This window comes from Seriola aureovittata, chromosome 5 (assembly GCF_021018895.1).
Source record: "Seriola aureovittata isolate HTS-2021-v1 ecotype China chromosome 5, ASM2101889v1, whole genome shotgun sequence".
NCBI classification, from domain to species: domain Eukaryota; kingdom Metazoa; phylum Chordata; class Actinopteri; order Carangiformes; family Carangidae; genus Seriola; species Seriola aureovittata.
Genome location: NC_079368.1, coordinates 15707390 through 15730172, shown reverse-complemented (window position 1 = coordinate 15730172; position 22783 = coordinate 15707390). Strand labels below are relative to the sequence as shown.

Sequence of the window (22783 nt, the reverse complement as noted above, 5' to 3'; positions counted from 1 at the left end):
AATTTTACAACCAAAACATTAGATCGGTTTGGAAAATATGACGGATTGTTATAGATTAAACTACCAACACTATACAGTAAGTAACCAAATTGAGCTCCGCCTGAACCAACTACAACAGTAAATGCTATCTCCACAAATATGAGACGTCTATTTTCAATAAAGAAATTGGAAAAATATCAAAGTACACCATTTTAGCAGCTGTAAGAACTACAACACCCTGTGGTTGCGTGCAGACCATGGATGTCATGGATATCCATGGTGCAGACTCAGTAACAGCCTGAAGATGGTGTCAGGATTGAGGTGTGTTTGTTTACGTTTCATTTTTACATTTTTTTTCTGTTGTTGTGTCTCCTCCTCTCCTCTTTGTATTTTCACAGCGTCTCAGGGAGGAAATCCCGGATGAGAAGGTGCTTATTGTTGAGTTTAACATAACAACAATGAATAATAATGCAATGAGACAATGTATGACTATATTGGTCATGGGTTTCAAATACTTCATGCAATAAAATATCTAAAAGCAAAAGTCTTATCAAATGGGGGTCCATAATCTAATTTGTGTCAGTTTAGGGGTCCTTAATATGAAAATGTCTGAGAACCACTTCCATAGAAAACACCTGTAGCGGCTTTACGTGAACGCACGCTTCAGCCAAACGGCGCTAGGTGGCAGCAGCGCGCCACGTGGTATTTAATTTTAAAGTAGAAAAAGAAAAACGGTCGCAGCCTAGTGATGCAAAGACTGTTGCGTATGGCCGAAGATCCTCTCTACTGTCTCTGGTATGGCTCCAGATTTGGGAAATATCTGTAGCTGAACTGATTATATGTTCCTATATTTAACTGCTTTTACAAAGTCGTACATTGTCAGAATATGCAGATTTAAAAACGCGGGTGTTGTGTTAATTTTCAGACCAAAGATGGAAGCTAACAGAACATAAAGCTCCAGGACAGTTACAGCTTTTTAGCCTTTTGGTGTCTCTTCGGTTTAGACGAATACCCTGCTGTGATGGCATCAGGTAACGTTGTGACTTGTGTATTTTGTGTTGTAAACTAAACTAGCGAGCTTCTTCACCGAGCAGAGCTGCGTTGTGTTGTTGAAATGTTTCCACATTGTCTGCAGAGGATGAAGTCAGTCTGCTGGTCATCGTCGTGGATGTAAATCCGATATGGTGGGGCCAGCAAGCTCAGCGTGAGCCAGAGGTAGTACTTTTAATTTAGGTGTTGGTGTTAAATCATAAACTCATCCGTACTCTGATTTCTAAATGCTGGCTGAGTCTGAACATCACCCACTGTGCTCTTGTCTCTGTCCAGTTCACGCTGTCCAAGTGTCTGGATGCTGTCATGGTGGTGGGGAACTCCCATATGGCCATGACCAGGACAAACAAGCTGGCTGTCATCGCAAGCCATTGTCAAGACAGGTAACTGTATAGCAAACTTTCCAGCGAAGAAAAAGTTAGTCCAAAGTTAAAAAAACAAAACAAAACAAACTGTATATAAAATTGTTTTAAAGTACAAAGGACATAGAGTATTTTTTACATTAATGTATTGATACTCTGAACATTACTCCTTCCACTGCCATTTTCCAGGACTGGATATAATTTTTTGCTGTCACTACTTAGATGCTAAACTCTCCCACTTACTTTATTTCAGTCACTTCCTGTTTCCCAGTAAAAGCTGGAGAGCTGGCGACAGCGGTGCAGATGATGCATCCTCCAGCGGGGATGGAAAGTATGAACTCCTGTCAGTCGCCAACAACCTTATTGCCGAAGAGATCAGGAATGTTATGTCGAAAAGTAAGTACAAGCTTCTTTTCGTTGGGTAAAATGAATATAAAATATACTTAAGAATTTACTACCTTGATGGATGACTGCTTTGTGATCCGACCTGCCATTGGATTTCTAATCAAACGGTTGACAAATCCAGGGAAGATTGTTATCATTATAAAATGTGAAAATAAAGCCTAAACTGTCTTTGAAGTTGTTATGTTTTAATGACACTGTGAGCTGTTTGTGATTCCTGAAGATTCATGAGCATCTTATGTGATTATAGCTGAAGTGAGGGGGAATTCAACAGATACTCTGTTGGCTGGATCCCTTGCCAAAGCTCTCTGCTGTATCCTTTCAGTGACATCTTTAACGGTTTCATACAGACGTGCATAAAGAATGTCATGACATGGAGAAGTGAAATTCTTTTGATTACAGCTTTACATGATAGAACTAACAACAGCAATATAATGGTATCAAATATTTGTTTATTTTCTGTTTTTGAGAAATGTTGTGCACTGGTTGTTTGAAATGTGCCCATATTTTATGTGTTGAAGGATGGAAGTGCTCGTCAAGTTAAAAGAAATGACTACATTGTTTTGTTTTTAAATCTTTTTTCCTGTATGTTGAGAATGGTTGAGCTGTTTTCCAAATTCTCCTTAAACCTTTTATATTCAGATATTCACAGGGTCTCAAAAGAGCTCGATGGTAATTATTTTATTTAACATCAAGCTTATTAGTTCTCTTCACGAGATGCTGTTTTCCTTTTAGCACTTTTGTAATGACTTGTTTATTTTCTTTAGTTGCGCAGGAGATGAAATCAAGAATATTGGTAAGCTTCAGTCTAATTTCATGGGTTTTGTTTTTTTTTTTTTCAACCTGACTTTGAACACAGCTTCTTTATTCCACTTTAATTGATGTAGGTGATAAAAGCAGCTGAGGACTGTGCCCTCCAGTACATGAACTTCATGAATGTGATTTTTGCTGCCCAAAAGCAGGTAAAATGTAGATTTTACTTCTGTTTTACCTCTTTTCTTCGACAGGTGTATGTATTGCATTTATTTATACTTATGAAAAATCACTGTTTATGTATTCTGAAACAGAACATCCTGATAGACGCCTGTGTGTTGGACTCGGACTCGGGTCTCCTTCAGCAGGTATTTTTTTTTTACAGACTTGTTAGTACATTGACAGAACTGCAGTCTTACAGCTCTACACCCTGTATCGTAATGATATGTACTGTACAAAAGCTGAGCCAAAGAACACTCAACTATTTGTGCATTGATTTTAAATAGCTTGTACAGAACAATACTCTGTCTACTGTCTAATACTCTTTAAAGTGCCAGTATATTATTATCATTAGCGTAAGGTATGCTAGGGGTGTGATGATAATGTGATACTGTTGACCGTACTGGCTGTCCTAACCTGGATATACTGAGAATTTTTACCATCAGCTATTTATTTTTTAGGCTTGCGACATAACTGGAGGATTGTACCTCAAGATACCACAGAAAATTGCTCTGGCACAATACCTTCTAGTAAGTGCACAGTACCGTCTTTACACATTCCTAAGAATATGGTTTGTCTTGTTAAAATGTAAAGACAAATCACTCTGTTGCTGGTGGTGTTTTCTGAACAGTGGGTGTTCCTGCCTGACTTGGAGCAGCGTTCACAGCTCGTGCTGCCACCGCCTGCACATGTGGACTACAGAGCTGCATGTTTCTGTCATCGTAACCTCATTGAGATTGGTTATGTGTGCTCAGTTTGTCTGTCAAGTAAGTTTAGTTCACAGCTACAGCAGCAATTGCATGACAGCAGTCTTTTTAATATATAATATACTTGTTTTGTTTTTTGATTATGCTTTCTCCTATCTTCTTCTTTTAGTATTCTGCAACTTCAGCCCCATTTGTACAACTTGCGAGTAAGTCTTTTTCTTTCTTTTTTTTAGATCTTGAGGCAGAAACCTTTTTATCCTTTAATACAAAACCCATTTCCTCTGAGTAGTACTGGTATACATCTGAAATTATGCAATGTGATTTCATCCTCACTTTGTTGGCATTAATATGATCTAAAATCTTTTATTCTTTTTAGGACTGCCTTTAAAATCCAACTACCACAGATGGTCAAGCCCAAAAAGAAGAAACTCAAGCAACCTACATGATTTTTTTTTTTTGCTGGGATTACATTAATCTAGTCTCTTTTTTTGATATTAAGATTATACCATTTTGCTTGGTATAAATTTGTAACAATCTTCAAGAAACGCCTTTGAGGCACAGCAGCCATATGAACATGTTAACCTGACTAAAATTGACTGTCTTTACATGTTTATCGAGGCTGTTTTCAATGGAATACTTGATAACTCCAGTCTCATCTCAAGTTTACCCCAACCTGACAAATATTTCTTATTTGTGGAAATAATTGTTTCCCCCCTCCATAAAACATGCAGTCAAACATTTGGCCCGAGTATATTCACAAGTGTAAACTGATGTGATTGCTTTGTTCATATTGATAGAAACAACTGGCACTAAACTTTTAGCAGTTGATGATGTTGGGTAAAGATAATTTTCTCAGCCTATGTGTAAATTGAGTTAATGCTTTGGAAAAAAAGCAACTTTGGACAGTTTTGTGATATAAACTTTTATACAATAAAAAAAAAAAAAAAAAAAAAATCACACATTGTGTCCATTCATTTCTTTTCAGTGTTTGTTCATCACTTTCAATCACCGCAATACATTTCAACAACTACTCTAGTTTGAACATATAGGATTCTGATCAGAGTAGTGTAAGGTAAGCAATGTTTATTCAGCTATCATTCAGTAAATTGACTCAAACAGAAGCAACATTTTAGTCTAATATTTCTGAAGGCTGTCCTTGTACAAAGGAAAAAGTTTCAAGTTCTGATTAAGATATGGAAAAATTAAACATGGAAATTTCTGCAGTATGTACAAATTTAGTCTGAAAGCATCCAGGGTAACAAGTGGCATAAAAGTGTTTCACAGCTGAGATTCTGCACATTGTGATCACCGATTGATTGGGACAATGTTGCATCTGAAAAAGAGGCAGGACAGGCTGATGTGAACCACTTTATACTTGCCAATACCAACAGCTATTTATATCATGAATCATTCATGTTAAGGTGGATGTGCAATAGTATTTTACCAATATCTATACATGGCAAAGTAAAACACATACATTAAGAGAAACATGTTTGCTTGTCCACTAGAGGCTTTTCAGCGTCTTTGTTCATGTGGGCTCATAGATTTCTTTGCTTCTAAATATCAACTACTCTACTCGACTCTCAATCTTTGCCAAATCAAACACATGACTGTGACTGTGTGTATAACACTCACCCCAGCAAACCTCTGCCAGACCATCGCTGTGGAGTCAAGCTCATCTGAACTTTCTGTCCTTCCCGGAAAACTGTGACACGTAATGGTTTCTGTATAAAGACATGACATTGCAGTTTACACTCTAGCAATTTCATTGCAATAAATTATTCTTCACAAAATAAAAAAGATATATATTCAAAAAAAAAAAATAAAAAAAAAAAATCACACATTGTGTCCATTCATTTCTTTTCAGTGTTTGTTCATCACTTTCAATCACCGCAATACATTTCAACAACTACTCTAGTTTGAACATATAGGATTCTGATCAGAGTAGTGTAAGGTAAGCAATGTTTATTCAGCTATCATTCAGTAAATTGACTCAAACAGAAGCAACATTTTAGTCTAATATTTCTGAAGGCTGTCCTTGTACAAAGGAAAAAGTTTCAAGTTCTGATTAAGATATGGAAAAATTAAACATGGAAATTTCTGCAGTATGTACAAATTTAGTCTGAAAGCATCCAGGGTAACAAGTGGCATAAAAGTGTTTCACAGCTGAGATTCTGCACATTGTGATCACCGATTGATTGGGACAATGTTGCATCTGAAAAAGAGGCAGGACAGGCTGATGTGAACCACTTTATACTTGCCAATACCAACAGCTATTTATATCATGAATCATTCATGTTAAGGTGGATGTGCAATAGTATTTTACCAATATCTATACATGGCAAAGTAAAACACATACATTAAGAGAAACATGTTTGCTTGTGCACTAGAGGCTTTTCAGCGTCTTTGTTCATGTGGGCTCATAGATTTCTTTGCTTCTAAATATCAACTACTCTACTCGACTCTCAATCTTTGCCAAATCAAACACATGACTGTGACTGTGTGTATAACACTCACCCCAGCAAACCTCTGCCAGACCATCGCTGTGGAGTCAAGCTCATCTGAACTTTCTGTCCTTCCCGGAAAACTGTGACACGTAATGGTTTCTGTATAAAGACATGACATTGCAGTTTACACTCTAGCAATTTCATTGCAATAAATTATTCTTCACAAAATAAAAAAGATATATATTCAAAAAAAAAAAAAAAATCTTAATTTAAATTAATTTATGTAAACAATAAAATCTGATTTACTGCTCAACCAGTGGATTACTTCCAAAGCTTACCCCTTCACTGTGTTGCACCACAGCAGCAATATTCTGGAGGTTCTGGAAGTTCTGTGTGTTCACAGAACCAAACTCAGTGACTTCATCACCAACGCTGAGCCCCTTTGGAAAGACAAAAAAATGTACAGCAACAAAACAGCTATATTTTTAACCCTTAACTTCAAAGAATTGTGATGGTGCATCTGAAACCACTACCAGACATAAAGTACACTTCTCATTACTCACAGCTCTACAGGCAGGTGAGCCTTGAGTCACTGCATCCACTCGTGCAAATGGAGGAGGCAGGGTGACCTGCTGTTCCATTGCCTCCACGTGGGCCTCCGCCTCATCCCGTTCCCGCTTAGCTTTCTCTCGAGCATGCAGTTTGTGCAGGGCTTCTTCTATCTCCGCCATGATGGCTTTGTGATCATTCTGCAGGCCTGGAAGACATGGTCAAGGCTTCATGTTTAAAATGACAGTGGACTGAAAATAAATGATGAAAGATTTTGCCTATAAAAGGAGAACAGAGGTGCGACAGTTAAATGATTCACAGAAAATGAATTTGCAAGTATTGTGATAGTCAATTTAACTAATTAAATTTCAGCCACTGTTTAAACAAAATGACAAGAATCCTCTTGGGCAAGTTTATCCAATGAGTGGATTTGCTGCTTTTCCCCATTTTACATAATTATAACTTGAATATCTTTTGCTTTTGTATGGTTGGTTGGTCAAAACATGACATTTTATTGCATCACCATGGGCTTTGGGAAATTCTGATATGCATTTTTCACCGTTTCCCACATTCTACATATTAAACAAATAATCAGCAGATTAATTGAAAATGAAAATAATCATTAGTTGCAGCCTTACACCAACATGCTACACATGTCAGATGATGTCATATTTAATAAGTGATATATCAGTCCAAACTAACTTTTGGTCAATTGTGGTAGTGACTTCTGTCATGTAATTTTCTGACAATTTGTCTAAACAAACATTAATTTTAAGATAAAGAAATTGGGCTCAACTTGTTTTACTTCAACGTTTTAACTGTTGCACGTTGGTGTCATCACGCAGGTATTTGTTGGTTTTAACTGATCCGTCCATATAATGAAAGTAAAGAATGTTGTTTGGAAATTATACTAATTGCGACTCCATTACCTAAATGGCCGTGACAGACTATGACGTCAATACGTTAACAGGTGGTTACGTGACGTCGTGCTGCTTCACGATAAACCCAAATGTCCCCTGCTGCAACAGAAAACACTAGAAACAACAAACAAGCTGCAGCTTACATGAAATATTGTGTCTTGCTGTCCTGATCTGGTATAAATTAACATCTGCCCGGGGGAAGCCTTCTGCGTCGACCAAGGGACCTTCAACTCCGACACCTTGCTGTGAACACAGAGTGAAGAAAGAGAAACATGTAAACTACAACCACTTCCTGACAGATGCTAGTAGTCTCGGGGTTAGCTTTATGCTACGTTGTGTGTCTGATTATCTGACCGCCAACTTACGTCTTCTAAGACGTCGTAATAAGCTTTTATCTGCTCCTCAATGTCATCTTTCTTCTTAATGAGGTTTTTAACATCATCCATTGTTATTTCCGAGTTTCCAGAACTGTTCTCCCCTGTCATCCTCATGGCTGCTCGGATAATCCTCACGGATCAATTCTTCCTCTATTTAATGTTCTGGTAGGTTCATGGTCATTTCACAACATTACTGCCCCCAACTGGCCAATTAAAAAAAAGTAAATGAAAGTGCAGTGTAGTCACCAAATAATCCACAACTCTTTTATCAGTTACAAAAATGACGATGTCAAGCCAAGTAATTTAAAATAAAGTATGACAGGTGTGAAGTGATAGGTCTATTTTTTCAGTGTCAGACTCTGAACATATATGATCCTGCACAGTGACGGTCAAACATCAGACACATAATGCCCAAAACACATTTGCATCGAAGGAAACTAAAGGCTTTATCAAATGATAAAATACTTAAACAAACATTTACACTCATGTTTCAAGAACACATGCCAATGAGTTAAACACTGAGCATTTAACTGTCCCACTATTTTGTTTTTTGACTCCTGATTAACTTTGCAAACAAGTCAATTACAACAACAAAAAAAACACACTAAAGAAAAACACAAGAACAAATCATTAAATTATACAAGTCAACTTTAATTATATAATTGGGTATATCATCACCATTGATCACAACACAAACCCCTTTCGTTTATTCAGTAACTTCTATAACCGTTGTAAACAACCCATACTTTCTGCAACATGTAGGAATCGCTACAAATTATTTTGCACCACTTTTTTCATCTTTGAACAAACAGTGAAGGCAACATATTGAGAACAGTTCTGGAAAATTAGTTTTTTCCAAATACACCACCTGACTTGTAGTGGTCCACAACTACCATCCAACATTTTTACTGTAGCATATTTTTTAATTTCACAGCAGTTTACATATAGGCACATTGGTGTACACCATTAGAAAACCCTAATATTAAATAAGCACCCTTAAAGTGTTAGGTGATACCCCTAGGTGCTGTGTAACCTGAGTGCGTAAATATTACTTATGATCACACCTGTTACTACAAACTGGAAAGTATTTTATTGGCCTTCATCCTCAAACAAGATACAAATCTGCAACATTTTTTAACAGTCATTAAAAAAACCTCTGTGTGCCCCGTGATAGCTAATGTAGAAAGTTTCCTTCAAAAGGTTTTCCTTCATGTTCAACTGGCAGATCAATCCCAGCTTCCTACTGTTGAAACCTGTGCAAATGTGGCATTGTAATATACATCAGTTTTGCATCCTACATAAATTAGTGCTGATGATTAAAAAGAGTCAAGTGCCAGATTAGGTGTTTTTGTGAGTATCGCTAACAGTCTGAATCTTTTGGATTTACATGTTGATCTGTAAGCACCAGTACCGAATGGTCTTCCTGATACCCTTGCAGTGATTCTTCATGAGTTGAGGATGAAAAAACCTGTGAGATATCAGCCTGAGCTGTGATCTCCTTCTGTACCAGAGCAAACTGTGCTGTTGCCTCATCCAGTTGTGAATGAACTGCTTTCACCCATGTTTGTAGCTGCGTGTTGAGAGCATCCATCCCCTGGTCCAGCTTCTCCTGTCTGTCTTTTATCTCTTCTAACAGGTGCTGTGTGTCACCGACAATCTGCTGCCTCTTCTTCCTCGTAGAGGGAGCACGCTGATGCAGCATGTAGCCCTCAAACTCTTCTGGACTGAGGTTTAGTGCTGGTCCATCCAGCTTTTCAATGAAGGCCACAGCACAAGACTAAAACAGGACAAGGGCACAGGTATGAGTAATTAACCATCTTGTTACACAGCATCCTATGGCGTATGATGGATGAGTAACTTTGCAATCAACTTACCAAATTTGTGAAATAGTAGCCGCTCTCTCCTGCCATCAAACTGTGAGGGAGACCAAACCGAATCACATATTGCATGTTTGAGTGTAGGCGGGGTGGATTGGCCTTCAGTACCACATATATCAGCCCTGACAGGAAGTCATCAGCATTAGCAGGCTCGCTGTTCGAAGAGGAGAGCACCTCGAAGACATGCTGACTGCATTTGGACACACAGGCAAGTTTGTCCTGAGGTGCTCGTTTGGCATCCATTTCAATTATGGCTGTTGAAAAAAAAATACAGGGCAGGGCAAAATGTCAAAGGCCAGCATTTTAGACCTTTTAACAATGTTTCCAGCATGTGTGAATCTTACCACCGTCTCGCATGAGCTTGAAGAAAGAGTTCAACATTTTGGGAAAAACACTTACACGTTTTCTGGCATAGAGTTGGATTTGTTTTGTGTATTTGCACTCTCATGTCTGCCACTTAAATATAAGGCTACAGCTAGCAGCCAGTTAGCTTAGTTTGGCATACAGACAGGAAGCAAGGGGAAACGCTAGGCTGACAATACACCATTTTACAGTGGGTTATATAGCATTTTAATATATTTAACAAACAGATTTGAGAGTGATATTGATTTTTTCATCTAACTCTCCAACAGAAGGCAAAAAGCCCATTTCCTAAAATGATTAACTATTCCTCCAGTACTGATGTTGTGAATCACCTGTTATAGCAGACAGGAAGGGGTCACTTGTGACTGTAGTCTTTTTATCAGGAAAAGGTACGCTCAGCATCTGCGGAGTAACCCAGTTTAAGGAGCTGCAAAATAAAGACATAAGTGTCAAACAGTCATCAGAGATTAGAGGTCAAATACAACATAAGCGACTTGTATGTAAGGCTTACCGTATCCTTCTCTGTAGAGCCAGGTCCTTCTGTTCATCATCACAGCTGTCATGGCAGAAAACCCATTTATGCAACCGCGTCATTATTAACTTCTCTACGTGCTCCATTATCTGAGTGGCCTGAGCCTCAGTAAAACCTGAAAACAAAATTAACAACTTAGAAATCTCTTTTTGACAATGTTTTCAGAATCAACAGCCACAAAGTGTTGAACTGATCTGTACTGACTGCTAAAATGTTCAGCAAAAGACTGGTAGAAATCCTGCACAAGATCCGACTGTTTCTGTACCGGCAGATCCTGTAAAGATGATGAGAAGCTATGATCAGAACAGCTCTGACATTTCAAAGAGAAGGAACAAGAAGTATAATGTTAAACTTTTAATGACATAGTTACATGGTAAGCCTCCATTGTGTTGAGAAAAGCTGTGCATCGGGACTGCAAGCGCTGGGAGGGAGGGCTTCTGAGTATTTTTAGGAAGCCAGTGAAGTCCCCAGGCTCAAGGCTCTGGTACGCTTTTAATGCATTTGTTTGGCTTTCAGAAGACTCTAGAGGGATGAAACGTGGATGTCATTCCAGATGAATAAATGAAGTAACACATTTTAAAACTGAAACATGGTATTCAGAATGACTCAGTCACTGCGTTTGGAAAAAGCAGTGAAGCAGTTGAGCACAGGTGAAGGGGCAATCCCTGGCAGCAGTACCTACAGATTAGTTTTGTGTTGTCAACTTGCAGATATAAGGACACTACACTACCCACATATATGCACATGGGAGCCTATCTGTACATTAGTTAATGAAGCACAACAACTGTTGCAAAAACAGACAACCATAAAGATCAGTTAGTCAACACCTTTGTTTATGGCCAGATAAACAAAGGTTTATCTCTAGCGTGTTCTGAGTCCACTCTGGAGCCTCCTACCAGCTGGATGTGCCTGTAGAACTGCGGATGGAGGGCACCCAGGAGGCGTCCTGATCAGATGAATGAACCGGTGTGGAGGAGCAGTGGTGCTACTCCAAGCTCATTACCCTTTCTATAAGGGTGAGCCCAGCCACCTTACGGAGAAAACTAATTTCGGCCTCTTGTATTCACAATCTCATTCACTGTCACGCTGTCGGTCACTAATCAAAGCTCATAACCACAGGTTCGGGTTGGAATTTAGATCGACTGGTAAATCGAAAAGCTTTGCCTGCTGACTCCCATTTGAAAATATATGTGCCTTAAAAAGTTGATATAGCACTCAGTCCTGGTTCATCTCATTAATTCTTTCCACTTTTCTATTCTGCTTTTGTTCTTCTTGCAGTTAAGTCTCTAAGCTGTGTGATAAATAAGGCTTTTCATCAGTTTAGAGCTCTTCTTGCCTTTGCTCTTGATCCTCAGGCAGCACAACTGATGACTAAGCTAAATGTGATAAAGCAGTTGATTTTTTTTTATCCTGAGGCAAAACAACCAAACGTTTTGCTGATACTTGTTTTTGACTTGATTGAACTCAGAACATTGAATCAAAGGACACAGAGCAAACAGGGCTACCTTGGCGCTTTGGAGGCGATGGGCTGCCCCAGAAGAGTCTCCTCATTGTGTTAATTCGATGACCTTTCTCAATGTTTTTCTTCTCCTCAAATTTGGAGAAGGTGAGAGGAGTTCCATCATTTCTTGGCCTACAAAGAATGACAACTTTAAGCATTCAAACCTAAACTCAGTTTAAACCAAAAGCATTTAAGTTCCCTCAAGGTGACAGTTATATTAGAAGATAGTTATATAAACAAAGCAGTTGCAGTCATTGTAATTTATTTTTCTGATTAATATGTTTAATTAATATGCATGACAATGTCCACCAATTCAGGTAAACATCAATGGTGTAATGAAGTTTCCATAATGTTGCTTTTAAGATGCTGTGACAAGAATCCATCTACACATTGACACCATTAGCTTGAGGTCTTTGAGTCTGAACAGTCGCTACAATAAGCAGTTTTTACCTTGTGTCTTGTCTCTGGGATTCAACTGGACGTGCTCTCTCTCTCCAGCACTTGGAGCAGAGGCCTTGCCATGCAGGGTTTCCATAATACCCACAGGCATTCTTGCAGAGCAGCTCCTCCTGAGAAACTCTGATTCCTCTTTGCTTCTCTGTCCACATATTAGAAATCTCTCATACACTATTCCCACCTGTAAGACATAAAATTAATATTTCGATAATAAAAATAAAGAAGCTCTTCAATGTACGCTGTTAGGTCAAATGTAATTCCTTTGACAATTAAAACTTTTAAAAAGGAAACTCAGTCTGTCCTGTCTGACTGCAGGAGCTTAAATCTCACAAGCTTAGTGATCAGTACAGCCTGGCTGTGCTAAACTTGGCAAATAACCTCAGGCATCTTTCCTTGGTGCAGACATTAGACTAGGACACTCAATGCTTCAATACAGAAAACCGAGGAAGAACCATTTTCAATGCTCTTTAACTTCATAATTTGTAGATGGCTGTGTTTTCTTTGTCTTCTTCTCTTTCTTTCTATTTTGGGTATTTCCTCTTTCATTCTGATAATATCATGTTCAAAATCACTGATGAGGCAGATCCAGGAAGATAAATAGAAGTTGATGACTACTATTATCTATGTTTATTTGTCTATCTTCTGGGCGTACTGGAGACTGATTGCTTTTCTTCTCTTTTTTCCAAAACCAAAACTACACTCTACAAAATTATTATACAGCTAATCAATACCTTTCTACAATGATTTCAACAAATACTGAATATTATAACCGTCATGAAGGTAGGATTTATCGCAAGACAGTTTAACTAGACTGTTAAACTGTTAGACTGCTATACCTAATAAACTGGCAAGAGTATATCCAAATGTATGCTATCATGTGTCATGTCAAAACTAATAAAAACTGGTCACAGTAAAGACTTTTACATATGTTGCCATTAACGGGAAGAAAATTGTAATTTTGGTTAAACTGATTGAATTTGAGATATTGTCAGACTCTGCTTTTATGAGAACTACAGCTAGTTCCATAAACAGTAGAAAACAAGAATCAAAAACAGCTGACAAATGTGTACGTTAATACTTCTAGAAGAATAAATAATTACATCACTTACCACTTTGTATCCAGTAAATTAAAAAGGGAATTTAACTAATGTAGACATGGTCATTACAATAAGGAACAGCTGTCGACAACTTTCCAATTTCTCCTTTTTATTCCTTCACCAACTCTTTCGTGTAACCGGTTAAAAGCTGTTAAGTCACAATGGAAACTTTTTCGCAGCTAAGCGCAAATAGCCTTGTAATGGCTGAGCTGACGGTCTACTGTGAACCTCACATTGAATTCAATATTAAAAAACGTATTAAACTTTCTAGGTCCATGGGCTGAGTGTTGGCCAACAGCTTATTAAGAGCCCGGCTGACTGTCAGCTGAGGGGATTGGAGATAAGGACCAGCGGCTAACGTTAGCTAACGTCAAAAGGCTACAGCTAACAACATATTTCAGCCTCCTGTATTAACTAATTCAACTTGAATCGCAGTAACAAATCAAATACCCATCAGGATAAGTTCACAATCATTAAATGCCTCCTCACCTGTAGCTGATGAAATCATAATTAGCCGCTTCCTCATCGAAACGCGTTTCTCACTTTTTGGTGCATTAACCGTCAAAAACTCCTCACTATAAGAGCAATAATCCTTCAAACCTCAACAAATGAGATAATAGTTACAAAAATTATGAAACAGAGGTAACGAAAATGAAACTGACTAGAAAAGTTGTAAGTATGAAACGCAGACAGAAAACCCAGATGCTTTCAGACCGGTGGAACCGGGGGGGAAGAAATGTAAAAAAGGTTTAAAGCTCAAAGCAACAACCGACGTTTCGACACGGTGCCGACCTTTCAAAACAAAAGTATGACTGCAATAAAAAAGTGCTGATTCACGACTTCAAAAACACCAAAATCACGTGTACAACTCAACACAAACGAGTAGTTATCACGTCTGCTTCACCCATAACATCTAAAATCCCGTTATTACGACGAGTATCCTCACTTCTGCATAATTTGAATATTTTATTTTGAATGTTCGTACCAGAAGTCTTTGCACGCTATTACGTTTGTCTAACTTAACGCTCTTGCAGTTGTTGTTACATTGCCCTCTAGTGGTTACCTTGCGTAACCACATTCTTGTCTGGTACACTAATGTTAGTGGTTTTTAATATTCTTTTACAGTTTTCATTGACATTTTAGAAATAAATATTTATATCGATAGTATCAAACACTAATAAATAGATTATAATATATTGGATTGGTCCTTTTTACGGGGTTTCACCTCATTTTTGATCTGATATCCTCTAAATAGACTTGAGGTCCACAGAGCACATTGTTGCCTACGACGCAATCTAATCTAATTTTCACTGTTCTCTGTGTTTCTGTATGCATGTCATCTTCTGCTAAAACAATTCGCATAATATATTTATATTATATGTAATACATTGCGCTAAAGATTAATTATTTTACTAAAAATATTTCCACATTTTCTAAATTTACAAAATTTACATGTAGCATATCATTTGTTATCAGCTGTTTCCTGCCCTCTAGTGGTCACTCTGAGTAACTGCAATACAAAATTAGATTCGTCAATTGCCGTCAATGTTGACCTACCAACATAGTAGGTTTTCCGGTAAATGTTTTCAAAATACAGTGACCAAAGCGTTATCATGTACGGAAAAAAAGTTTGAATGTTCAAAGTCAAATTCAAACCTTTTTACAGATATTATTAATATTCTTTAAAGGTTGGCTATCAGTAAATTATTAAACAATATATGAATAATCTGAAACCACTAGCATCATCTTAAATACTGCACTGATACTTCCGTTGAAAACGTTCAAAATAAAACTTTTATAACAAGCAAGCGTAGTTAGATCATGTGATCACTAAGGGCAATGAACACTCAATAATATGCCCTCGGTTAGTAGGCTATTCGGTACACTTAGCTGAAGCTAATGCAGTGTAATACCACAGTCATGCCGTAAATCCTACCTACCTTTTGAAATTGTTTCAGAGAGGTGCTGATTCAACTTTGTGATCATTTTGGAGGCTGCAGTTTGTGGTGCTATTGAATTATGTTGTGTTAAACTGACACTATTATATAATATAATAATATAATATAATATAATATTATTTTGTCAACTTAATTTAAATCAGGGAGAGTAGGCTATATATAACACACATACCTCTATAATATACTGCAGAATACCATTCAACAGCAGCACAAACTACATCCTCCAGACTCACCATACAGTTGAATCAACAGTTCTATAGTGTTCCTAATAAACTGCCAACTGAGTTTACACTTTCACATCGACACTCCTTACATCCTGATTATGTCCTTGGAGGTGCACAGTTTACTACTCCACAAACTAAGTGACCTATACTGCACTGTTGTATATATTACTAAATAAATCTGAAAGTAATCAAATCACTGCAAACTAATTTAAATATAGACAACGTTAGGGCACCAGGGCCCCATCTTATTAGCTCTTTACATGTTTTGCATGTAAAATCTCTTTTTGCAAAGTAACTAGTCACGTCAGCCTAGTGCTTTTAATTTGAAAGGCCTAGCCAGAACGTCTGTGTTTTGGTTTCACTCGTCACCAGTGTCCGGTGGTAACTAGGCGACGAGACGCTTCGCAGGCGCTTTACAGATGATTTTTATAGACTAACCGCCATAGAAAGTTTTTTTAATATATCGCTTGAGTCCTTTGAATGAGGTAAATTGTACAAGAGATGTTGTATTTTACGTTAATTAAATAGTGAGATTTGTTACATTTCGTAGCGTATCTAGTCTTTGCCTAACTTAACTAGCGTTAGCTGTAATTAACCCGACAGATTAAGGGAAACTCTATGAAGTTGTTAAAGAAAAAGCAGGATTAATCGTCCAAAACGTGTGTGTGGTTCGACATCATGTCAGATGCTGAAGCTAAGAAACATCAGCCTTCCACAAGCGTTAAAGTGGAACAGCAAAAATGGCAGGACAATCGACCAGCAGGTAATGATGAAGAGAAGCAGAGGAAGAGCAGTGATGAAGCCGAGGAGAGTGCCACAGTCAGGAGAGAGGAAACGGAGCCTGACACACACAAGATGAGCTGGCAGTCTCAAGTCTACACTGCAACCAGAGACACACTTTTCCCAAAGAAGATAACTCAACCCAGAACACATGCACTGGTAAATACTATGTCTTATTTGCACGAAAATGAGTAATGTTTTTAAATGGATCCTCTGCACAAGGCAGTCAAGAGAGTTTCATGAAAAATGTTCACCTCAAGATAAGAAGATCATCTGAGAACTTTCACTGGATCTTAACAATACTGCAAATGTGCTCTCCATCCAGTCACTAGAATGGGTATTTGGGATGAATCCTGCCCTTCCTGTCTTCAGTCTGCAAGACCATGATCAGCTGGTGGTCCTCTATGCTGGAGCTCACATTGGGATCATTTACAATCACACCTCAAACTCCCAGCACATACTTCAGGTGAGAAAATCGGCAACTGGTTTTTGACCTTGAGGAATATGTGATAAAAAGAAGATGAGGCGGCATCCTTTGGATAAAGTCAGCACTATGAGTCACCTGAGCAGCTATAGATATCTTTTGAGAGCTGTTGCATGCAGGTTGTTGATTTTAAATAGCTTACTGTATATACTTCTTATTCTCTCAGGGTCACTGTCACCCCATCTCATGCATTTGTGTGAGTGAAGACAGACGCTGGGTTGCGACTGCAGACCAGGGACCGAAAAGCACGGTGATGATATGGGATTCCTACTCTGGGTAGCTCTTGATTCTTCACACATTAAGGCTTTCTTTGTGTATTAACCTTTTCTCTTGGTGGTAACCACATGCATGATAATTATTTCAGTATTCCTGTGCATACATTGTTTGCTTGCCACCCTGATGATGGTGTCATTTCGATGGCATTTTCAAGAGACACAAAACATCTGGTAACCCTTGGGGCTGAAGAAGTTCAAGTGAGTATGGCAGCATGGTTGGAATGAACAGATTCAATTAAATATTTTAAAAAATAATTTATTGAATTAATTATTTATTTAGTTGAGAAGATGACATTCATTTTAAATGTCTTTTGATGATGTTATGGTTTGGAATCTTTATCCATATATCATATCTTTAAATGTTATATCATGGTGATGTTGTCTTTTTCAGGCTTATGCTTTAAGGGCCATTCTTTGTTAAAAAATTAAAAGAATAGAAATTATATAATCTTTAATCAAATGGTCAATGTCTCAGAACTGCACTCTTCCTAAATATTGTATAACCTTACAACACCAAGTTCTCCAAATACAAAAACAGTTTACATGATAACTGTTTCATATTGGATTTGACAGTACAAAACAATAAGTGTCTTTCTAGAGTAAAATGTACATCTTTTAACAAACTGCTAACCATATGACAATGTTTTCACAGTGTGTGTGTGTTTGGGATTGGACAAATGAAACAGAAAAGCCTTTGTGGTTTACTGAAATAAATCCTATGCATGGTTTTCAAGTAAGTTTTGCCTTCTTCTAACATTAAAATGCCACCTAACTTAATGGATGAGACATTCATAAGATCAAATGCTGAAAATGTTGGATTGCTTTTCAGGAGTACATCATTTTTAATCCAAATGATAGCACACAGCTCCTCAGCAACAGTGAAAGTCATGTGTTATTCTATAGCATGGTAAGTCCAGCTGTTACTTTCTATTTAAATACATAATACAGCTGTTATGTTTATGTTTATTACATTAATCAGCTAGACTTTTTTCAGGCCCAGGGAAGCCTGCAGTGCTTTGCCCTGAAGCTTAAGGAGGTAAAGATAATTATCAGAATTTTGTAGAAAATGTAAGTGAATTCTTACAGATTGTTCTGTCTTGTATGGCAATTAGTATTTTGATTAAAAAAATCTTTACAGTTTCATCTGTTCACCTCTGCAGTTCTGTGATGCAGCCACCAGTCGAACTGATGCACCCGTGATTACTCAGTCTTCTCTTGACCCTTCTCAAACTGTCAATATGGAGGGCAGGCCTCTCAGTCGGTCTGTGTTTCACTGGAGAGAGCCTCAGGTCCTAACAGCCACTGGGGCAGGCAGCCTCGTGGTGTGGGATGTGATGGAAGACATAGCTGGGAACCAGCACCTTCCTCAGGATGGATTCAAGCTCATTAAGCTTCAGAAAGATCCAATTACTGTTCTCACTGTAACTGACAGGTAGTCAGAGCCATAAATATGCATACTTGTTGCCTTTTAATTGTTGCTTGTATTTACTGGTCTCTAATCTCTGTTTGTGTGCCGTTTGATATCACAGCTGCTTCGTAACTGGTGACACTCAAGGCCATATCAAGTTTTATGATGAAAACTTCATGCTTCTCACTTGGTACAGTGAATTCAACCTGGATGCTATTGTGTCCATTTCCTTTTCCAAAGAGTGTACAGACGGATATCTGGAGGACTGCACTCTGGAGGCCAAACCATTAATCATCAGGTATCAGAAAAACAGTCTATTATGTCCTCAGTTTATACTGTTTTGTGCATTTTCACCAAGCTGACATCTTGTTTTTTCTGCAGGAACTTTGTTGTGTCCACGGTCAGTTCCATAGTAGTTCATGTGAATACACAGAAAAGCATCCCTCAGATCCTGCTGCATGAGGACTGCAACCTTCTACATGCAGTAGCCTGCCACCCCAAACGGCCAGCTGTGGCCATGGGCAATCATGCGGGCATTTTAAAGGTGTGGGACTACAACAACAAAGTGATCATCCGCAAAAGGGTCTTTGAGACAGAGAAGCAGATCCAGTGTATCACCTTTGACCCTCAAGGTGAGCCAATATGTTTAATGAATGTCTTTGCAACAGACAAATGTTGCATATAATGTTGCCCCACTGCTTAGATTAGATTAGATTAACTTTATTTATCCCACAACTGGGAAATTCATTAACCACAGCAGAAAGATAAACATCTATAGAATAAACATCTATGGAAATATACAACAAAAATATACCAAATATACTGCTTTGTATTTGTAATTTGTCTTTACATTCTGCAATATAAAGAGCCACCTTTTGTCTCTGAACAGGATTATACCTGGCAGTTGGCTTTGGCAGTGGCTCTGTTTACATACTGAATCCCAGCACTTTACAAAGTGATCCCGCGGAGTGTTTCCATTACACTGAAGACAGCATCCATCACATCACTTTCTCCTCAGACTCAAAGTATCTTGCCACTGCGGTGAGCCACTCATCTCTGTTATCAAGTGTTACATGTCCTAACTTAGGTGGCAACAGTGGATTGCAAATCTATAACATTTTTATAACTTCAAGAATGACATGTATGTTTCATTTCCTTGTCCACTGTTAGGATTCTGGATATGCAGTGACAGTGTTCCGCCTGCAGACTAATAAAGGCTCTTCACCTCGTTGGACGTATCTGGGCAGGTACCGCTCCCACTACAAACCCATCAAAGACCTTCTTTTTGGGGTTCACCTGGACAGCACCCAACCCAGACTGCTCTCTCTGGGAATGGACCGCCGCCTGGTTAGTCTGCTTTGTCATAGTTGGAGGAGCGTCGACTAGTTTAGTGTTTTGTAATGCTATTTTTTAAAAGTGTTTATGCCAAACACCTCTGTGCTTGTGTGGAACTGTATAATAGGTGGAGTACGACTTGGAAAAATGTGGTTTGAACCAGCTCCTCATCTTGAGCTCAGAGCGCATTGAGCAGAGTGCTGTGCCAATGTGCATGACTTGGTATCCTCCCCTAACGGCAGAGCAATTTCTCCTCATTGCTTCAGACCAGTACAAGATGAAGCTTTTCAACAGCACGACCAAGATGTGCAGGTTTGTAAAATACTGTAACAAGATCAGATTTTCCAAGACTGACTGTTGTCACCGCAAATTAATGGAAAATATTATTACACATGTTCTACAAAAAACAGAAAGACTCTCCTTGGCCCAACGTACGACTCTCCCATTAAGCAAATAATGGTTCTTCCCATGTTAAAAGAACCTGAGACAAACTCGTATTACCTGGCGTACATCACAGAGGACAAGGTCAGTGCTGGAATTTGTTTGTAGTAATTTATTAAGTAATCTACTTAATTTTGTTTGTGGCATTTTATTTATTATCTGGATAACTTTGCATTAACTTTGAGTATAACACCGCATCAGATCATGGACTAATGCAAAAAATTGTTGCACGTTTAAATCAGAACATATTTATAGTCTGTTCTCTTATTTATGTTTTGTGAGACACACCCCTGGGCTTTTGAACCATGATTAAATTTAGTCCTGTTTTGAGCCCAGTGCTGCTCTGGTAAGAAGACAGGAATTCACTACTGATATTACCACTAAGACTGCGTTGTATTTTCTCTAGGTGGGTCTCCAGATTTTGCCTCTGGATGGGAACCCCTACAAGTCCAATGCTTTGATCTGCCACCCGACCGGGGTGTCTGCTTTTGCTTGCTCCTACGACGGCCGATTTGTTTTTACTGCAGGAGGATCTGACTGCACTGTACTGTCATGGGAAATAGGCATAAAGTAAGCTTTAACAGCACCAGCCTTGAAAGAGGAAATGCAAGAGCAGTGTAATCCTGTTTCCTGATATGGTCCTCTCTCTTGTTGTGAATGCAGTGCCTTGGAGGCAGCAGCCTCCCTGGGAGGAAAGGGCGTGGTACCTTTTTACACTCTTTTAGAGGGAGGGAGAGATGGCAAGTTCTACAGGGTGAGTTAAACGTTTTCCTCATTCCCTACAACTGCTGAGTGAACAGACCCTGATTATTCTATTAGCTTGAAATTAGAAGCATGTTGCCCATTCCCTGATATATATTGTCACCAAAGTTATTAAAATGATGCATTATTTTATTTTTATGTTGATTTACTTAGCCTTACACATTGAGTTGCTTGAATAAATATTTGGCCTGTGGTTTTATTTACACTGTAGTATTTCATCGTGTTAATCAGGAACCAGTGTGCTGTTAGAACATGTTTTCTCTACAGATTAATTGTGCCTATGTGCAATACTTGGATGTAATATCAATGAGTTGATCTGATTCTTCCAACAATTATTTCAATTCAGTTTGTTTGATGGTGAAGATGACAGGTTTAGCTTTAACATATGTAATTTTTCCTATTTTTATTTAGGCTTTGTTGGACTATTGGGATGACTACCTTTTGTAAGAGTTCTTACTATTTACCAGTATAGCAGTATGATATCTCAGATATGTAAAACAGTAGAAAACTGGAAAAAGCTGAGTGGAGTGACCATTTTGGCACCCCACCGCTTTGGGGCAAAATATAACATTCAACATACAAACTCTTGTCTATCTGCTTTTGGAGAGCATTTCTCATATTTACACTCCCATTTTACGTATTGTTTCTGATACCATTTAACTATAGTGTCTCAGTTTTCTGAGCTTTTTTGTTTTTAGGAGATTGAGGACCTTTTTTATTACTGCCAAGTCCGTCATCAAGGCACTGACTCAATGGAGAAACGTCAAGTGTCAACCAAAGTTCCCCTATCAGAGGTTCCCTCTCTAATGAGAGCTTTGGCCTACTTCCCTACGGAGCAAGAGGTACAATCAATGTAATTTCTTCTGACAACAAAAACACTGTAAAAAGCAGCTTTATACCTCAGACCTGTAGATTGCTATATTATTTTCACCAGATAGAAGACATGCAAAATGAAGTCAAGTTCAGCAAGTATGCCGAAACAGGAAAATATGTGACTGACATCGACCTGGAGGAGTTTATCAAGCTGTATGTCAACCATCGGCCAGCATTCGGCATCTCTCGAGATGAACTTGTTCAAGCTTTTCACATCCTTGGTAACCGTGACAGTAAAGGACGGCCTGTTCTGCAGAGACATGAATTGCTAGAACTCCTACAGGCTCGAGGTACGCTGCAGGCTTTTCAGCCTGAGAAGTCTTGCTGGTTTCAATTGTCATATTATGAGAAATGTCTTGATCTTCTATTACACAAAACTTATGTTTCTTTGTCAAGTCCAATATAGTCATAATTTTGATCTTATCTTTGACAGGAGAACACATGACAGAGGAAGAGGTAGCAGAGTGTTTCACTACACTTTTAGGTCTAAATGAAGAAGGAGAAGAAGAAGAAGATGAAGAAGAAGAAGAAGAAAAAGAAGAAGAAAAAGAAGAAGAAGAAAAAGAAGAGGAAGAAGAAGAAGGACAGGAACGTTCTGAGCATGACATTCACAAATCTGACGGTATGTAAATAAAATCTCATCAACAAATCA

At 38.3% G+C, this 22783-nt stretch overlaps 4 protein-coding genes and 1 long non-coding RNA gene across 8 annotated transcripts in view; 2 read left to right on the top strand and 3 right to left on the bottom strand.

Annotated features, from left to right (window-relative positions):
* The first annotated feature begins 704 nt into the window (after positions 1-704).
* On the top strand, positions 705-4426 carry gtf2h3 (general transcription factor IIH, polypeptide 3). 3 transcript variants are annotated; one of them, XM_056377455.1, is made up of 14 exons: positions 705-774; positions 905-1010; positions 1115-1194; positions 1306-1412; positions 1645-1787; positions 2044-2106; positions 2436-2465; positions 2561-2589; positions 2681-2755; positions 2861-2914; positions 3227-3295; positions 3397-3532; positions 3642-3678; positions 3849-4426. In XM_056377455.1, the coding sequence occupies exons 2-14, from the start codon at positions 1001-1003 to the stop codon at positions 3916-3918; spliced, it is 903 nt and encodes a 300-aa protein (XP_056233430.1). In that variant the 5' UTR covers positions 705-774; positions 905-1000; the 3' UTR covers positions 3919-4426. The 3 variants fall into 3 exon arrangements, with proteins under 3 accessions (XP_056233430.1, XP_056233432.1, XP_056233431.1); XM_056377457.1 differs by lacking the exon at positions 2861-2914; XM_056377456.1 differs by lacking the exon at positions 705-774 and having other exon boundaries at positions 787-1010.
* A 112-nt stretch (positions 4427-4538) lies between these two features.
* On the bottom strand, positions 4539-5285 carry LOC130170250 (uncharacterized). Its single transcript, XR_008827961.1, has 2 exons — positions 5108-5285; positions 4539-4805 (listed from the first exon to the last, which is right to left on the bottom strand). It is a non-coding gene; the product is annotated as an uncharacterized LOC130170250 (long non-coding RNA).
* Positions 5286-5420: 135 nt separating this feature from the next.
* psmd9 (proteasome 26S subunit, non-ATPase 9) lies at positions 5421-7923 on the bottom strand. Its single transcript, XM_056377458.1, has 6 exons — positions 7754-7923; positions 7532-7631; positions 6483-6676; positions 6258-6359; positions 5990-6078; positions 5421-5687 (listed from the first exon to the last, which is right to left on the bottom strand). Exons 1-6 carry the CDS (start codon positions 7877-7879, stop codon positions 5660-5662), a joined length of 639 nt encoding a protein of 212 aa, XP_056233433.1. The 5' UTR covers positions 7880-7923; the 3' UTR covers positions 5421-5659.
* A 472-nt stretch (positions 7924-8395) lies between these two features.
* The window catches only part of LOC130170247 (rab5 GDP/GTP exchange factor-like), a 16170-nt gene continuing 1782 nt past the window's right edge, over positions 8396-22783 (bottom strand). Inside the window, exons 1-9 of one of the 2 annotated variants that reach the window (XM_056377453.1) lie at positions 14081-14337; positions 12489-12675; positions 12043-12170; positions 10908-11059; positions 10742-10811; positions 10517-10652; positions 10338-10432; positions 9640-9896; positions 8396-9542 (exon numbers count right to left, since the gene is read on the bottom strand). In XM_056377453.1, the coding sequence (XP_056233428.1) occupies positions 9126-9542; positions 9640-9896; positions 10338-10432; positions 10517-10652; positions 10742-10811; positions 10908-11059; positions 12043-12170; positions 12489-12646 (1413 nt within the window). In that variant the 5' untranslated portion in view covers positions 12647-12675; positions 14081-14337 and the 3' untranslated portion in view covers positions 8396-9125. Of the gene's footprint in view, positions 9543-9639; positions 9897-10337; positions 10433-10516; positions 10653-10741; positions 10812-10907; positions 11060-12042; positions 12171-12488; positions 12676-14080; positions 14338-22783 lie in introns of those variants that run through there. The other variant, XM_056377454.1, reaches the window with a different exon arrangement.
* cfap251 (cilia and flagella associated protein 251) overlaps positions 16170-22783 on the top strand; it is a 7055-nt gene continuing 441 nt past the window's right edge. The window contains exons 1-19 of the mRNA XM_056377448.1: positions 16170-16712; positions 16879-17019; positions 17204-17313; positions 17402-17510; positions 17965-18045; positions 18142-18219; positions 18307-18348; positions 18473-18744; positions 18842-19018; positions 19102-19352; positions 19610-19761; positions 19891-20067; positions 20183-20367; positions 20466-20580; positions 20903-21066; positions 21160-21250; positions 21957-22100; positions 22193-22421; positions 22565-22753. Of these exons, the coding sequence (XP_056233423.1) occupies positions 16452-16712; positions 16879-17019; positions 17204-17313; positions 17402-17510; positions 17965-18045; positions 18142-18219; positions 18307-18348; positions 18473-18744; positions 18842-19018; positions 19102-19352; positions 19610-19761; positions 19891-20067; positions 20183-20367; positions 20466-20580; positions 20903-21066; positions 21160-21250; positions 21957-22100; positions 22193-22421; positions 22565-22753 (2968 nt within the window). The 5' untranslated portion in view covers positions 16170-16451. The remainder of the gene's footprint in view (positions 16713-16878; positions 17020-17203; positions 17314-17401; positions 17511-17964; positions 18046-18141; positions 18220-18306; positions 18349-18472; positions 18745-18841; positions 19019-19101; positions 19353-19609; positions 19762-19890; positions 20068-20182; positions 20368-20465; positions 20581-20902; positions 21067-21159; positions 21251-21956; positions 22101-22192; positions 22422-22564; positions 22754-22783) is intronic.

Coding starts and splice junctions, on each gene's coding strand:
- gtf2h3 (XM_056377455.1), top strand. Junction 1,413..1,644: donor GCAAGCCATTGTCAAGACAG/GTAACTGTATAG, acceptor ACTTTATTTCAG/TCACTTCCTGTTTCCCAGTA. Junction 2,107..2,435: donor CCTTGCCAAAGCTCTCTGCT/GTATCCTTTCAG, acceptor TTTTATATTCAG/ATATTCACAGGGTCTCAAAA.
- psmd9 (XM_056377458.1), bottom strand. CDS start 7,879: ATGAGGATGACAGGGGAGAACAGTTCTGGAAACTCGGAAATAACAATG. Junction 7,632..7,753: donor ATTACGACGTCTTAGAAGAC/GTAAGTTGGCGG, acceptor CTGTGTTCACAG/CAAGGTGTCGGAGTTGAAGG. Junction 5,688..5,989: donor TCTGGCAGAGGTTTGCTGGG/GTGAGTGTTATA, acceptor CCTCTTTTTCAG/ATGCAACATTGTCCCAATCA.